A 17,782-nucleotide genomic window follows, 5' to 3' on the forward strand; every position below is an offset into this window, starting at 1 on the left:
AGAAAATCTTACATCCAAACTGCCCTTTTAACATGTTAAAGCTTTTCCAACCTGATAAAAATAACTTTCAGCAACAGTTTTTATAAACTAACTCCTTTAAATCTTCTAAGTATTCATACTAAGGTTTCAGTCTAATACAATAGAATTTTTGAATTGAGAAGTGAGGCCTGTGGGGCACAAGCAGGGAGGGGTGGTACCGGCAGCCGTGGACAGACACGGACGCCTGTGAGTCGCGTGTCCTTGTCGTGCGTCCCCCTCCCCTGCAGGATGGGGCTTCATCTGCACTGCTCACAGAGAGAACCCCAGTGCCCAGCCCTGCTCCTGGCACGTGGCAGGCGCTCAGGAAGTGCGTGGTGAATGAGCGAGTCAGAAACCGTGAGCACTAGAGAATGTCGCATGCAGTCCTCACGAAGCTTTGTTCGGCTGCATGTGTGTGCCTCACATACACAGTGCATATGTGTGCTGGGTTACAATATAAAATACTCCTCTGAACAAAAACGAAACCCACAGCCCAATTCATGCCCCAAATAACATGAAAAACACCTCTCCCTAACAAAACCCCAAGTAAGTCACCATTTCTGTGCAGCAGTTATTCAAGAGACGGGTTAGAATAATCTGGATAACTTTAGGGACCCATTCAAAGGGATTTATTGTTAAGAAAACTGCATACTTACCATTGGATCAATCCAAATTGTATTTCCCAAAGCCAGGATCACCTTTGCATCATGCAATTTTCCAACAATTTTATGATGAATGTACCTGGTAACCTGAAAAAAGCACTTAACGTTATTTTAGGTGAGGCTTTAAAAAATAACTTATTGGCCGGGCGCGGTGGCTCAAGCCTGTAATCCCAGCACTTTGGGAGGCCGAGGCGGGTGGATCACGAGGTCAAGAGATCAAGACCATCCTGGTCAACGTGGTGAAACCCCGTCTCTACTAAAAATACAAAAAACTAGCTGGGCGTGGTGGCGCGTGCCTGTAATCCCAGCTGCTTAGGAGGCTGAGGCAGGAGAATTGCCTGAGCCCAGGAGGCGGAGGTTGCAGTGAGCCGAGATCGCGCCATTGCACTCCAGCCTGGGTAACAAAAGTGAAACTCCGTCTCAAAAAAATAAAAAATAAAAAATAAAAATAAAAAAAATAACTTATTTTGGCCGGGCGCGGTGGCTCAAGCCTGTAATCCCAGCACTTTGGGAGGCTGAGGCGGGTGGATCACGAGGTCAAGAGATCGAGACCATCCCGGTCAACATGGTGAAACCCCGTCTCTACTAAAAATACAAAAAATTAGTTGGGCATGGTGGCACGTGCCTGTAATCCCAGCTACTCAGGAGGCTGAGGCAGGAGAATTGCCTGAACCCAGGAGGCGGAGGTTGCGGTGAGCCGAGATCGTGCCATTGCACTCCAGCCTGGGTAACAAGAGTGAAACTCTGCCTCAAAAAAAAAAATAAATAAATAACTTATTTTGTATTTGCCACACAGTTTGCAAAATATTCCATGAATTTCATTTGAGCCTCACAGTAACGCCATGGGGTCACCGAGGTCAGCACCCCCTTTTGTGCACAGGGCTAACAGCAGAGGTTAGTGAGGCAGCTACGGAGGGCAACTTGCCCACGGCCTCTTACTAGGGAGCTCCCAGAGCTGGAGGTGGGGCTCAGCGCCTCTAGGACCCAACAACACTGCCGGTTTTCCTCTGTGGCCGTGTCCTCCATCTCCTCTACTGCCTGCCAGTCTGTCTTGAAAGCACAGATGCCTATTTCTTTGAAAGCTCAATTGACAGTGAAGGGAAAGTGTTCCCCTGCTCTGAGGCCGTCACTGCAATGGAGCTGCCTTGCAGCCAGTGACACTGGAGATGAGGGCCTGGTCTTTGTGTACCCATTCCTGAGCAAATGGCTGTTTTCTTTTTTTTTTCTTTTTCTTTTTTTTTTTTTTTTGAGACAAGGTCTCTCTCCACCGCCCAGGCTGGAGTGCAGTGGCACAATCATAGCTCACCACAGCCTTGAACTCCAGGGCCCCTGCAATCCTCCTGCCTCAGCCTCCCCAGTAGCCGAGACCACACACTTGGCTAATTTTTAGTAGCACCACCACAGTTGGCTAATTTTTAAATTTTTTTTTGTAGAAATGGGGTCTCACAACGTTGCCCAGGCTGGTCTTGAACTCCTAGGCTCAAGCAATCCTCCCATCTTGGGCTCCCAAAGCGCTGGGATTACAGGTATGAGCCACCACGTCTAGCCATGGCTGTTTCCTCTCAAGAAGGAACACAACAGGCGGGACCTGTCCAAGCAACCTCTCACTCGAATTTTAACATGAACAAAGCAGGGCAGGCGGGAGCTGCCGTTTCCATCCCCTTGTACTTGGTGAGTTAATTCAGAAGAACATAGGCAGGAGAACCTTTCTCCATTTCTACAGAAGGCTGCCCCTTCAAGGAATACTTTTGGTCAGTCATCTTTACAGGTCAGATGTTTCTTGGGGAAAGGACCATGACCCTCTTGCTGACAGCTACAACCCCAGAACCCAGCAGGGCACCTGGTACACAGCAGATAGTCATTAGAAAGAAGCAGCGCCACTGCCTTGTGATAAAGGCTCCTTTTACTACACTTAGGACAAGGTTGTGTATTTATCCTGTAACGTGTAAACACTCACCTGCTTATTTCCTGGATAACGTTTAACCTTGCTTATAACCCAAACTGTTTTTACTTTACCAAGTGCAATGACGTATTTCATGTCCCATTTGTCGAATTATGCAAAATGCAACCTTTCCTTGGAGAACCGGGGCACTCATCAACGCAACTGATGCTCCAGTGACAGGCAGGACTGCTGCAGGTCTCTCCCTGGCTGCAAGGGCTGGGCCTTCCCACCCCACCCGGACAGCGCATGAGCCGCACGGACCCCTCTGTGTCTGTGCCTCAGCACAGGTCTGCAAGGGTTGGTCCACCCCACCTGGACGGCCACATGAGCCCACATGGGGCCCTCTTCTGTGCCTCAGCACTGGTGGTTCTCTTCGCTTTCGGTGCCTCATCCATTCTACTTGGTGACATCCTAGTTAACTCACGAAGCCCAGAGAAAAATGACCCTTCCTTTGGCAGCTTTTCTGGCCTCCATCTCTTCTTCCTGGCCCGTTGTCTCTGCCCCAGGGGAATCATCTGGCCTCTCCTGAGCCTGCCCACTGCCTCTGCCCCCTCTTTGATGGAGGGTCCGCTTTTTTCACTTTTTTCTTTTTTAAAGAGACAGGGTCTCACTCTGTCACCCAGGCTGGAATGCAGTGACACGATCATAGCTCACTGCAGCCTCAACTTCCTTGGGTCGAGGCCTCCTAAAGTGCTGAGATTATAGGCATGAGCCATAGCACCCAGCCTGGAATGTTCACTTTTGCAGGTGCTTCCACCGCGTAAGCCAATGAGCAATTTATTTGACCATCACCCTTACTTTGCACCAATCCTGTGACCATAAGCACAAGTACAGTGGTGGCAGCAGTGTCACGGCCTCCTGGCACCTCTCCAAGGGCTCACCGGGGAGGTTCCCACACCGGAGGGATCTAAGCAGACTGTGCTTTCCCTGCCCAAACACAACACTCTAAACTCAGACAGGCCTCAATTCTGTGTATATTCAGGGTTAAATATATTCTAAAAGTCAACAAAACATAAAAAGCCAAAAGAACCCACCTTTGGATTCCATTCCTTTTCGTTGTCAGCTGGTTTCACCCTACAGACAATAAGCTCCACAGCCTGCGGGGGAAGCGTGTGGAAATGCTCTGGGAGATGCAGCAGCTGGTCCCTCGAGACGAGCCTCGTCCTGCCTTCGTCAATGAACTCTACAAGGAGGTCGTCCAGGGCCCAGGCGTCTTCTTTGTGGCTCACTTCCAACACCTGAACCCTAGAGAGCAATGGAGCATCGGTTCAACACAGAGATCCCAGAAAAGATCATCTTTGCTTCAAATTACCATGAAATGGAAAACACACAAAAAGAAACTTGATTAATTGTACTCTACTAGAAGTGAAAAACTAAGGCCTTCAGAAATTCAAGTGGTGGATTACAGTGTACATAAGTATGAAAACATGTAGTACTTTTGAACAGACTAAATCCTTTTATCTAACTACATAATAAAAATTAAAATAGTAAATTAGTTTCAAAGTTTATTTATTTTATTTTATTTGTAGAGACAAGATCTTGCTCTGTGGCCCAGGCTGGAGTGCAGTGGCATGATCATAGCTCCATGTAGCCCTGACCTCCTGGGCTCAAGCAATCCATTCACCTCAGCCTCCCAAAGTGCTGAGATCATAGGCATGAGCCACGTCACCTGTCAAGTTTCAGTTTCTGAATTCATGACCATCACCAAGTGGCGCCAAGTGTGGATTCGAGGCAAGTGGGTGCAAATGCGATTCAGACTGACCAGATTGGAACACAGTATGCCAGGTATTGAGCTGACCTTACATCATGTTCATAACATCACCAAGGCTCAGTTTTCTTATCTGTAAAATGGGCATGATGCCCACTTGATAGGAATTTGGCAAGAATTAAGTGCGGTAAAGAGGTATGTGTATGTTGCACGCAGTAACGGCTCAATGAGCCACGGTGTCACTGGCACAGGAGCCTGGGAAAGAGTCTCCCATGAAGAACTGGAGCAGGCATCTGGAGGGACACCCTGCTGTCACCAGGCTCACATACACACAGAGTCAAATGACAGAGGTGGAAATCGGAACTCAATACCATTAGTTACCTCATGCTTCAAAACTTTACAGATGAAATAAACAGACGTACCTGTGAAAAAGTGTTTTTTCTGCTAATCCATACAATCCAAACTTCTCCACCGTTTCCACAGTTGTTTTATTATTGGAATCCTTAAAATACTCATTCATTTCAGCACTGAGAGTTGCATACAGATCCATGTTTTTATCAATTATACGGCCAAAGTAATTTGTTGCATTCAAAATATAAAAGGGTATTATCTGAAACATATATAGTAAACATGACCAGGAAACAAACTTAGTCTAAACCGAAGATGTACGTACACACTCCCTGTATCTGCAGAAATTAGTACCCAACCTAAGAACCCAGAGCTTAGTAATGTGGATTTGGAAATAAACTAGGAAGCCAGCCAAAAAACCAAAGCAAAATCAGTACCTCACACCATAGTCACAAAGAATTAGAGTTTCACTTTAAATCTAGTGAAAGAAGATTTTTTCTTTTGCAAATTTCATTATTTTATTTTTTTTTTTTTTTTTTTTTTTTTTTTTTTTCAAATTTCATTATTTTAAAACCTCATTATTAGGTGTAAGTGTTCCTTTCTTTACCTCCTAACTGTACTTTTATAAAAATTCTTCTGAAAATACCACTGCTGTCTCTTGAGACCTTCTAATCTTTTTTCAGGTAACAGATGCATTTTATCAGGAGTCTATTGTATACCAGCCTCCAGGGTTACAGGGATGAAACCGCATCCTACAGAGACCCTCAGCAATCCAGAAGTGGACAGAGAGGCCACAGCTTGCATGTGCTGGAGAAGACAGCCCTTCACAGGTTAGAGGAGGCAGGGGAACAGTATGCAAGGAAAGTCTGCAGAGGGCACAGATGCTCTGTGTGAAGGCAGGGAGCCCTGGCTGCCCAGAGTGGATGCCAGGAGTGAGAAGCAGGCACTTAGCAGGATGGGGGAGAGGGTCAGGCTGGTGACACCCACAGGCATCAGTGTCTGTGCCTGGGCAGGAGGAAACAAAGCGACAGACCTGAGAACAGAGAGCTCTAGAAGAGGTGAGAAGCCCTCCCTGGAAACGGGCTCAGTCAGTCCAAGTGAGCCCAGAAGGCTTCACCTACCCCCACAGTGGGTGAAGGCTGGAACCCCTGCAAAATCTCCAACCTCTCTCTCCAGGGACAAGAGGCATGAAGGAAGAGAAAACCAGATAACTATGTCACCATATTTATTCTACACAGCACATAAAACAACAGAAACGGGAACCCTGTGAAATCAGGAAAGTTACCCTGACCCGCACCTCCTCCAAAATGTCAGGAAAACATATTTTACCTAAAAACAAGCAATAGCAAAGTAACAAGGTCAAATCTGATATTAAGTCATCATAAAATAATAAAACATAATATGTAAATAAAAGTAATTAAAAAGAGAATAAAGAGCAGAAGAACACTCCCTACAGACAATGAAAGCTGTTAGAAAGATACATCCACAAAGCAGATCAAAACTATAACCTTCAATTTCAAGAAAATCTGCTTTTAGTTTGTTAACTAAGAAAACGATACGTGAACAGATCAGAGTTAGAACAACTTAGAAATGAGGTGACAGAACACAGGAAAGACTTAGAAATTTTTTTAAAAATTCAATAATGAAAACTGCAGTGGGTTGGATGGTGGCTCTCCCAAAAAAGGTATGTCCATGTTCTAACCCCCAAGGCCACTGTGACTTTGACCTGACTTGAAAACAGGGTCTTTGCAGATGTACTGAAGTCTGCAGACATGGAAAGGGCTGATCCAGGTGGGCCCTCCCTCCAAAGAAATGTCCTTTATAAGGGGCACAGAGAAGAGGTCATGTAAAGATGCAGACGGAGAGACAGCGACAGTGGCTGTGGCTAAGACGCAAGGACGAGGAGCAGGCCAGGTCACCCTCTGGAGGCTGTGGAGGGGCACAGCCCTGCTGATACCCTGACGTTGGACTCTGGCATCCAGGAACGTGACAGAAGAAATGTGTGTTGCTTTAAGTCACTAACTCCATGGTAATCAGTTACAGCAGTCTACAAAACTAACAAAACAGATATTGCCCTAAAGAAACAGGTGAAGAGGAGAGAAACGGCATGCTCAAAAAGAAATGAAGAAATTAATAAAAAAACAGTTGAAAGAAAATTAAAAATTCTTAGCTTGGCAATTCTATCTGCATCTTATTACAGAATTTTCCTCAAATAAATTATCATGAATGTCTTGAAAAGATTCATGTAATCACTGCATTATTATTATTTTAAAAATCTGTAGAGACAAGGTCTCACTATGTTGCCCAGGCTGGTCTTGAACTCCTGGCCTCAAGTGATCTGCCCACCTTGGTCTCCCAAAATGATGAGATTACAGGTGTGAGCTACCGCACCAGGTCACTGCATTATTTTTAACAGCCCCCAAACAGAAACATTTTTTTTCTGAAAATACAATTGAAAAAAAAAATCCTTAAATTGTCATCCACTACTGAATTTGATCTTGGCTTATAAATAAGCTGGGGCCCTGACATAAGGCGCCCTGTAAGGACACGTGCCTCTGGTCGGATTGATGGTGGTATGTTAATACCGATCACTGAAAGGCTCCATTACATCGACTAAGACCCTGCTTAACAAATAAAACACGTTCATTAACATGACGGGTTGTCACAGGACACAAGGAGCTTTAACCTACCTTAATGTATCCAGATGAAGGTAGGGCTTGGCTGGACAGTTTCCTTGGCATGTCTATTTCTGGATTAACACGGTGTCGGTCAGGACAGATCCTTTTGTCTCTGAAAATAAAATGACGAGATTTAAAAATCATAAATAAATAACTGTTAATGTGAATTTTATTGCTTTCTTCAGAAAATTAATCTGTAACTTAAATCAGAGAACTTTTGTTCCAAACACCCTAAAAGTTGAATAACCACATTAAATATTTCAGATGACATTAACAATACATAAATAAATGGAAATGGATTCTACATTTTAATTAACACTGAATAAACTTAATGAGTTACTTCATTATTTCTCTAGCAAACTTTTTTTTTTTTTTGAAGAGTTTGGTCTCGCTGTTGCCCAGGCTGGAGTGTGGTGGCACGATCATGTCTCACCATAGCCTCTTAACTCCTGGGCTCAAGAGATCCTCTCAGCTTAGCCACCGTATTTCTCTAGACATTCTAAAATGCCTTATGTGAATGAACAAAATATACTTCCAAAATAAAGACTGAATTAGAAATACACTGCCACAATACACAACAAAGGCCAATCGACCTCTAACCTAGAAGCCGTTCCTTAACTACAATGCTACTTCCACATGGAGAAATAGCTGCAGTTGCCGTTTTAAAAGTCGGTATTTGAGGCCGAGCACAGTGACTCATGCCTGTAATCCCAGCACTTTGGGAGGCCGAGACAGCCAAATCACCTGAGGTCAGGAGTTCAAGACCAGCCTGGCCAACATGGTGAAACCCCATCTCTACTAAAAATACAAAAATTTACCTACATGTAGTGCCTACTACTACATGTAGTCCCAGCTACTCGGAAGGCTGATTAGGAGAAATGCTTGAATCCAGGAGGCGGAGGCTGCAGTGAGCCAAGATGGTGCCACTGTACTTCAGCCTGGGTGACAGAGCAAGACTCCATCTCCAAATTTAAAAAATAAATAAATAAATAAATAAGTCAGTCAGTCAGTCAGTCAGCATTTGGCTGGGGACGGTGGTTCATGCCTGTAATCCCAGCACTTTGGGAGGTCAAGTTAGGCGGATGACTTGAGCCCATACTTCATTATTTCTCTAGCAATATTTTAAGAGTTTGGTCTCACTCTGTTCCCCAGGCTGGAGTGGAGTTTGAGACCAGCTTGGCCAACATGGCAAATCCCATCTCTACTAAAAATACAAAAATTAGCTAGGTGTGGTGGTGCACACCTGTGATCCCAGATACTTGGGAGGCTGAGGCACATTAACTGCCCGAACCTGGGAAGCAGAGGTTTCAGTGAGCTGAGATCACTCCACTGCATTCCAGCCTGGGTGACAGAGCAAGACTCCACCTCAAAAAAATAAAATACAAAAAAATAAAATGTATGTGGAGATGCAATGGATTTAAAATAGCCAAATGACCTTGAAGAGGACCAAAGCTGGAGGGCTCATATACCAGCTCCCAAGACTTGCTCTAAGAAAGTGTAGTACTGGTATAAACAGACAAACAGACACTGTAACAGAACTGAGTCCAAAAATGGACCATATATACCATCAAAAAAATGGACCATATATACCATCACCTGGCTTATGGCAAACACACTAATGTAGTGAGAACCAAATGATGTTTTAAATAAATGATGCTGGAGCAAACCATCATCCATAGGGAAAAAGCAAACCTTGCCCCCAGATCTCACATTACACATATAATTTTTTTTTAGACACAGGTCCCATTCTTTTGCCCAGGCTGGAGTGCAGTGGCACAATCATGGCTCACTGCATCCCCGACTTCCCAGGCTCAAACAATTCTCCTACCCCAGGCTCCTGAGTAGCTGGGACTACAAGCATGTGCCACCACAGCTGGCTAATTTATTTGCTTATATTTTTTAAGGAGACTGGGTCTTCCTTTGTTGCCCAGGCTGGTCTTGAAATCCTGAGCTCAGTGATCCTCCCACTTCAGCCTTGCAAAGTGATGGGATTATAGGTGTGAGCCATCATACCTGGTCATATATAAAAACCAATTTAATATGAATTACAAGTGGCCGGGCATGGTGGCTCAAGCCTGTAATCAGCACTTTGGGAGGCCGAGGCGGGTGGATCACGAGGTCGAGAGATCGAGACTATCCTGGTCAACAAGGTGAAACCCCGTCTCTACTAAAAATACAAAAAATTAGCTGGGCATGGTGGTGCGTGCCTGTAATCCCAGCTACTCAGGAGGCTGAGGCAGGAGAATTGCCTGAACCCAGGAGGCAGAGGTTGCGGTGAGCCGAGATCGCGCCATTGCACTCCAGCCTGGGTAACAAGAGCGAAACTCCGTCTCAAAAAAAAAAAAAATATATGAATTACAAGTGTAACTATGAAAGCTAAAACTACAGAGCTTCTACAAGTATAGAAGAATGCCTTCATGACCTTGAAATAGACAATTTTTTTTTTTAGATAGAATCTTTCTCTGTCATCCAGGCTGGAGTACAGTGGAACAATCTCTCCCTCACCCAGCTGTCCAGGCTGGAGTACAGTAATGCAATCTTGGTTCACAACAACCTCCACATCCCAGGTTCAAGGGATTCTCCTGCCTCAGCCTCCTATGTAGCTGGGATTACAGGCCTGTGCCACCACACCCAGCTAATTTTTGTATTTTTAGTAAGAGACAGGGTTTCACCAGGTTGGCCAGGCTGATCTCAAACTCCTGGCTTCAACTGATCTGCCCACCTTGGCCTCCCGAAATACTGGCATTACAGGCATGAGCCACAGCGCCCAGCTGACATAGGCAACTATTTCCTATATAAAAGCACACAAAAAGTAACCTTAAAATACTTCATCAAAATTAAAAATGACTGTTCATCAGCAGAGTGATAAATGCAGCAAACCACCATAGCACGTGTATACCTATGTAACAAATCTGCACGTTCTGCACATGTACCCCAGGAATTAAAGTATAAATAAATTTAAAAAAAATAAGAGTGAAAAATCCAAGCCAAATCTTGGAGGAGACATTCTCAATGCACGCATCACACAAAACACTTACATTGAGTATAGACAAGCTACTCCCCCAACAAACCAAGAAGAAAAAGATAAGCACTCCATGTAAAAACTAGTCAAAAGACCTCAACAGGCACTTCACAAAAAGAGAATGGCCAACTGTCCCACAAGCCGATGAAAAGATATTCAACATCATTAATCATTAGAGAATGCAAGTTAACATCACAATGGTTTACCACTCCACCTCCACCAACAGTAAGCCCTGGTGAGGGTGGGGGACAACTCAGCCTCTCGGACAGCACTGACCAGACCAGAAAACGGCCAGCCGCTTTGGAAGAGTTAAATGCATGCCTACCCCACGACCTGCCACTTCTACTCCGGAGCGTCTACCCAAGAGAAATGGGTGCACATTTCCACAAAAGACATGGCCCAAAGTGTTCCTAGCAGCTTCAAACATCATAGCCTGCTAGTGGAAACCACTCACAGGCTCATCCACAGGAGAATGGATACACGCACCGTGATACAGTCACACAACAGAACACTGAGCTACAAAACAAATCACAGATACACACAACACCACAGACCAACGTCACAGACACGAGGCTGAGAGAAAGCAGCCAGGCATGAAACACAACAAACCATGATGCCATTTCTACGGTGTTCAAAACCAAGCAAAACTAATCAGCACTGACAGCCCTGCAGAGAGGAGGGCACCACATGGGAATGAGAGTGAGGGAGCCCCAGGGCCGCTCCCTCAGAGCAGGTGGTGGCTTCTACAGATACATGATGATTCACCACACTGCAACAGCTGTGCACTTTACTGCAGATTATACCTCAGTTTAGTAAGAAACAAATCACTGGCTTACTTGCAAAAACCAAAAGCCTTCAGATATGGACAAAGAGGTCTTGTGGCTTTCTTATCTTCTTTGGCTTCTAGAACTCCTGCGGTGAACTCGTACAGCTCTGCAGGGACTCTGGCGTCCGCTCGCTCCAAGTAGCGCAGGACGCCCACTGCGTGGCTCGCATCTTTCTCTGTCAGCAGCAAGACAGATTTGGCTTTCTTATCTCCCTGTTCTGCAGGAGAACCCTGAAAAGTGGGGGTGAATAAAGGAAGTGGATCATCTATTCCAGTCTGAATGAGGAAACCTTGTGGACTCTGAGTTTATCATGACACAGAAGATGCCAGTGGAATATGGAAGAGAATAAAAATTCACCAAACCTGTTCAGTGTGAAAATGATCAGACATGCAATACAGGCGTCCACCAAAAACTTTTGGCGAGGCAGGGAAGCTGAAGTGAATCACACACGTGGCATCAGTGATGGCCAAGAGTGGGACGCAGTCATCTGTGAGGGCTGCAGAGAGGGAGTCCGACAGTGTCACGTGCGCTGAAGTTACCACACTTACTTTAACCGGCAGTTCCCGTGGCCACACCGCAGTGCATTTCTGTATCACATTTTACTTTTTTGGATGCAGAGAAACTTCTCCCCCATTTTTTCCCCCAAATGCTGCACCCCAGTGCTAAAAATCCAGAGAAAAGTGATCTCCTTTTTAGCCTGAAAAATGTCTCTTATTACAAATCCAAGCAGCCCATATGTTTTCCACTTATTCTATGCATTTTGACTTTTCTACTTTTTCAGATTCTCATTCTGCAGCCCAGGCTGGAGTGCAGTGGCATGATCTTGGTTCACTGCAACCTCCACTTCCCGGGTTCAAGCAATTCTCCTGTCTCAGCCTCTCAAGTAGCTGGGACTACAGGCATGCACCAGTGTGCAGCTAATTTTTGTATTTTTTTTAAGAGATGGGGTTTCACGTTGGTCAGGCTAGTCTTGAACTCTTGACCTCATGATCCACCCACCTTGGCTTCCCAAAGTGCTGGGATTACAGGCATGAGCCACTGCGCCCGGCTCCACATTTTGACTTTTATATTTCTAATATTAAATTTAGCAATAATAGATGACTATATATATGTCTCCTTATATATGACAGTGATCCTCAAACTATAACTCTAGGGAGAATATCTAGACTAATGGTGGCTGCCCACTGACCTGAGAGATTCACCTCAACATCAAAATCTTAGTGGAGATTCTCATTTTGAAATTAACATCGCTAATAAACTGTCATTAAACCTGGGGAATAATGAGAAATCTGAAGATGAGATATACAAATGAATTAAAGACAGGATCCCTAGTAGCTCAGCCTTCACTAAGTAGCAGTAGAAATTAAAACACTTACCTAATATAACATGAGAGCCAGAACTTAACTTCTTCTTCCATTGTTCTAAAACATTTTGTAAGTTAAAAACCACTTCTTTATGCATCTTCAAGCAAAATATTGAACTGCTTTCTACTACCTAAAGATGAAACCAAAGAAGCCAGGTTGCAGTCAGGGATATTGGCTGGAGGCCAACTGCTCCATCAGTAATTGTCAATGTAAAGCCCTTTAAATTATCTGTGAGGGCACTACCTCACTGATCCCATAATTCTTTTTTTTTTTTTTTGAGACGGAGTTTCGCTCTTGTTACCCAGGCTGGAGTGCAATGGCACGATCTCGGCTCACCGCAACCTCCGCCTCCCGGGTTCAGGCAATTCTCCTGTCTCAGCCTCCCAAGTAGCTGGGATTACAGGCACGCACCACCATGCCCAGCTAACTTTTTGTATTTTTAGTAGAGTCAGGGTTTCACCTTGTTGACCAGGATGGTCTTGATCTCTTGACCTCATGATCCACCCACCTCGGCCTCCCAAAGTGCTGGGATTACAGGCTTGAGCCACTGCGCCCAGCCCCCATAATTCTTAAGAATGAATGAGATGATTATAAACTTAAATATATTTCCAAAACTCAGTAGTTTATGTCTAAAACCTTCCTCAAGTGAAATAACCAATATTTGGCTAAAAATTTTGCTTCCTAGGCCGGGCGCGGTGGCTCACGCTTACAATCTCAGCACTTTGGGAGGCTGAGACGGGTGAATCACGAGGTCAAGAGATCGAGACCATCCTGGTCAACATGGTGAAACCCCATCTCTACTAAAAATACGAAAATTAGCTGGGCATGGTGGTGCACGCCTGTAGTCCCAGCTTTTTGGGAAGCTGAGGCAGGAGAATTGCCTGAACCCAGGAGGCGGAGGTTGTGGTGAGCCGAGATCGCGCCATTGCACTCCAGCCTGGATAACCAGAGCAAAACTCCATCTCAAAAAAAAAAAAAAAAAAAAATTTTGCTTCCTTTTAAAATAGCACAGCTATACCTGTGTGTGATGTGTGTATATATATGTACATATGTGTGTCTGTATATATATGTGTGTGTGTGTGTGTGTGTATATATGTGTATATGCATATATATATATGCATATACACATATACGTCAGATAGAAAGTCCTTGTTGACTGGAGTACCATACAACTATACCTTCTAGGTCATTTTTGCAGAAAGGTAGATGTACTACTAATTCTCATATTTGGTAGTTGGCTTCACGTCTACATTTTAGCACTAATATGCACAAAGTGAAACTGAATACATCTTTAGTCAATTTATTTGATTTTTTTGGCCGTATAAATGATATCTTTTACTGTTATCTTCTCAATCTTTTTTATTTTTATTTTTGGTACAAAAATGTTGCCCAGGTTGGTCTTGAACTCCTGGCTTCAAGCAATCTTCCCACCTCGGCCTCCCAAAGGGCTGGGATTTCAGGCACGAGCCACCTCAAACTTCTCAAACAGAGGGTACAGAAGATGTTGTCATGTTTATAAATTAATACTTTTAATGGTCCACCAAGATGAAATTTGTTCTGCCCTGGAGAATGCTGCTTCAGGGTAAAGGGCCTGCCCACCCACCTGTTTCTCCCCAGCACCAGGCCTCCAGCCTCCATGCTCAGTGAGCAACCCCACCGCCTCTTCTGACTGATGTTAAATTTATAAAACTGTACCTCCCTGCCACACGGTCAACTACCCCAGTAATTCTGTGATGACATGAGAGTCAACCAGTTGAAACAAACAGAACATTTTTATATGGGGATGGGCTCACCTTACACACTATTTCTGTTTCAGCTACAGAGCAGGTGAAGATCAAGGTCTTTTGTGCCTGACTTGGAATGAAATCAAGAGCTTGGAGTAAAGTAGAGGTTTTTTCACATTCTAGGCAAAGATGGACTACCTGGTAATGAAGTACAGAAACAATGTGACTCTTTAACGCCCTCGGTGCTCCAGATCCACTTTCCATAGGAGTTGGGATTTTAATAGAAAACAATGTATTGGAAATCAATAGAAATTTAGATATTCAACTATAATTGTATTTCATTCATAATTTATATATAAAATCAAAGCTGTAATTGTTTAATATTAAGCTATGAAATAAAAGTTGCTGGTGTTCATCAGCCCTCCAACAACGCACAGGCACACACAATTACCTGTTGGACGTTGCCGTAGAGAGCAGCCTCTTCCATGGCTGTGATCACAATGTAGGGATCATTCATGAACTCCTTGATGAGGTGTTCTATGTGTTTGTTCCAATGAACTCCAACTGCAACAATCTGATGTGGTGCAGATTCCCTTTCCTCAACTTCAATATTTTTTTTAAAGTTATCTAATATAGCAAACATCTGAAAAAATAGTATGAGTAATTTCATTTTTACTTCAGAAGAGTAAGAACTAGTGTGGCAGAACGTAAAATGTAAGGGATTGTATATTTTCTGTTCTCAGAGTGGAGAAAGTCAGAAACAAAAGGAAAAGTTCGGGCATGGGGGCTCATGCCTATAATCCCAGCACTTCTGGAGGCCGAGGCAGGTGGATCACCTGATGTCAGGAGTTCGAGACCAGCCTGGCCAACATGGCAAAACTCCATCTCTTCTAAAAGTCCAAAAATTAGCTGGGCATGGTGGTAGATGCCTGCAATCCCAGCTACTTGGGAGGCTGAGGAAGGAGACTCGCTTGAATCCAGGAGGTGGAGGTTGCAGTGAGCCAAGATCACGCCATTGCACTCCAGCCTGGGCTACAAGAATGAAACTCCATCTCAAAAATAAAAAATTTAAAAAAGGCAAAAATTAAACAGGAGAAAATGTTAAGTTTAAAATCAACAAATATCCTACAATCTCCATTATTATCAAAATTAAAGCACAAGCAACATCTTGGTGAATATGTATAACAAACTAATAAGAGATTAACATTTTAAAATAAAAACTTTTATAAACTGATCAGTAAAAGATGATCCTCCCAACAGAAAATAAGGCAATAAGCAACTCAGAGTGGAGACAAATGATCGAAATGAATTAACTGAAAACTTAAAAAGTAATCAATGAAATATAAATTAGGCTGACAAGATCATACTGTTGGCCAATTAGACTGTAAGAGAAAGCTGGGCCAAGCCTGCTCTCGAAGGGGTATGGAGAGCCTGGCATGTGGCTGACGGGAGTGCAGGTCAGGTCATGCTTTCAGAAAGGACATTGCACAGAGCAGTATGCCTAGACACAGCCTCTGACCCATGAATCCCTTCCTAGGAATTCATCCTAAAGGAAGCAAGCACAAAAAACATTCATGTTCTTACGAATCAACAGGATGTTGGGCAATTAAAAAAAATTTCATGTTCCGTAGCCACATACATATACAAATTATGTCAAATGTCCAAAATCAAGACAGTTTTAAAACAAACTCTGTGATGTCCACAGAACTGAATGCCATATGGCTAACAGCCACCAGGCTGTGGAACAGGAAGTAGTGGCCCTCATGCTGCTGCACCCTGCACAATGCGGACTATAAAACAGCACCCTGATCTTAGATTAACTGTGTCTATCAACAAACACAGGAATTCAAAGAAAAAGAAGCCAGTACTCCAAAACAGTAAGAAGGATCCCTTCTAAGACTATGGCTGTGAGGACTGGGTTTTTCAAGTCCTCTTCTCCAAGTCTTACATTTTCTAAATAAAAATCATGGCTTCTGTAATCAGAAAACTTTTTAAAATAAGAAATCACTCGGGGAAAGAATGTTTGCTCTTAAGAAAGGATTTGAACATTGCGAAGGAAATTTCAGATAACTATTCTTTCTTCTTAATTATAGAAATTAAAGCAAGAAAATTTTTTAGATTAACCAATGTATGCCCCAACCAGACACTTTTCCTCCTTCCTGCCAGCAGGCAGCACGTTAATCACGTCTCTCTTCTGAGCAATGAGGACCTTAAGCCGCACTGACCTGTTCGCTGGCTTCCAAGAATAGCATCTCCACCTCATCCAGGACCAGGTGGCAGAGCCTGAGGAACAGCAGGCTCTGACAGGCGAGGAGCCTCAGCAGGCTGTGCGGGGTGCTGACAATCACGTCACCTGCGTGTAAAAGAAAAAGTGAACATTTTCAATTTTCCACAGGTTGTTCTAAGATTTCCTCTGCTAACAGTCCACATACTTTCTAGAAAGGCCTTCCAATGAAGCAAAACACTGTTTCTGTCCTGAGGTGGGTGGGTTTTAGGCAACACCACGTGCCCAGTATCTAACAAACAGCTTAAGTGTTCAGTAAATAGTTGATAAACGAATGAAGTGACATAGTTTTCTCAGTGAAGCAGACCTAAGTCAAGATCAAACCTTCATAATCAATACTGGTGGGAGCTGACATGCAGGTCTGGACTAGTGACTGTGAGTGCGTTTCACACAAGCCACGTAGCTGTGGATCCAGGCCTGCCTGGCCAGGCTCCACTGTCTTCTGTAGGGAAACCCAGCTGCTTGACAAGGATACTTACAGCCCTTTGGAAGCTTCGTTTTTTTGGCTTCCTCTTTGTGGAGCCCGATTGTTAACAGCACAGGATGAAGAGGCCTGGAGGACATGCTGTATTCTCCCAATAATTCAAAAATAAATTGGGCCTTCTTCCATCCAGGGCACACAATGACTGCGAGAGGCTGCGAAGACAGACACATTCAAATGACTCCAGACAGTAGTTAGGAATTCAGCATCCACATGTGAAACATCAGGAACATCCCTTTGTATGGAAGCAGCACTCCCTAAGTTTCTGCTATCATCATCATATAGGTCAGAAAAGTTACAGTATAATTTCATTAAAATAGATTTAGACACAGGCTGGGCGTGGTGGCTCATTCCTGTAATCCCAGCACTTTGGGAGGCAGAGGAGGGTGAATCACAAGGTCAGGAGATCTAGACCATCCTGGCGAACATGGTGAAGTCAAACCCTGTCTCTATTAAAACTACAAAAAATTAGCTGGGCGTGGTGGCATGCACCTGTAGTCCCAGCTACTCAGGAGGCTGAGGCAGGAGAAGCACTTAAACCTGGGAGGTAGAGGTTGCAGTGAGCCGAGATGGTGCCACTGCACTCCAACCTGGGTGACAGAGCAAGACTCTGTCTCAAAAAAAAAAAAATAAAAAATAAATTAAAAAAAAATATGTATATATATATATGACTCAATGTGTCTAGATCTATTTAGACACATTGAGTCATATTTTTCTGAGAGTC

The 17,782-nt window shown here is 44.0% G+C and overlaps 1 protein-coding gene across 5 annotated transcripts in view; it reads right to left on the reverse strand.

The window, feature by feature from the left end:
• TDRD12 (tudor domain containing 12) overlaps positions 1 to 17,782 on the reverse strand; it is an 81,259-nt gene that overhangs the window by 12,187 nt on the left and 51,290 nt on the right. For 4 of the 5 annotated variants that reach the window (XM_074386593.1, XM_074386591.1, XM_074386592.1 and 1 more), the window contains 11 exons: positions 17,057 to 17,213; positions 16,519 to 16,646; positions 14,745 to 14,936; positions 14,363 to 14,491; positions 12,582 to 12,699; positions 11,568 to 11,701; positions 11,215 to 11,435; positions 7,369 to 7,468; positions 4,753 to 4,940; positions 3,657 to 3,867; positions 675 to 767 (listed from right to left, as the gene is read on the reverse strand). In XM_074386593.1, coding sequence (XP_074242694.1) covers positions 675 to 767; positions 3,657 to 3,867; positions 4,753 to 4,940; positions 7,369 to 7,468; positions 11,215 to 11,435; positions 11,568 to 11,701; positions 12,582 to 12,699; positions 14,363 to 14,491; positions 14,745 to 14,936; positions 16,519 to 16,646; positions 17,057 to 17,213 — 1,671 coding nt within the window. Of the gene's footprint in view, positions 1 to 674; positions 768 to 3,656; positions 3,868 to 4,752; positions 4,941 to 7,368; positions 7,511 to 11,214; positions 11,436 to 11,567; positions 11,702 to 12,581; positions 12,700 to 14,362; positions 14,492 to 14,744; positions 14,937 to 16,518; positions 16,647 to 17,056; positions 17,214 to 17,782 lie in introns of all 5 variants that reach the window. The other variant, XM_074386590.1, reaches the window with a different exon arrangement.

The sequence above is a fragment of the Saimiri boliviensis genome, chromosome 14, assembly GCF_048565385.1.
Source record: "Saimiri boliviensis isolate mSaiBol1 chromosome 14, mSaiBol1.pri, whole genome shotgun sequence".
Lineage (NCBI taxonomy): Eukaryota > Metazoa > Chordata > Mammalia > Primates > Cebidae > Saimiri > Saimiri boliviensis.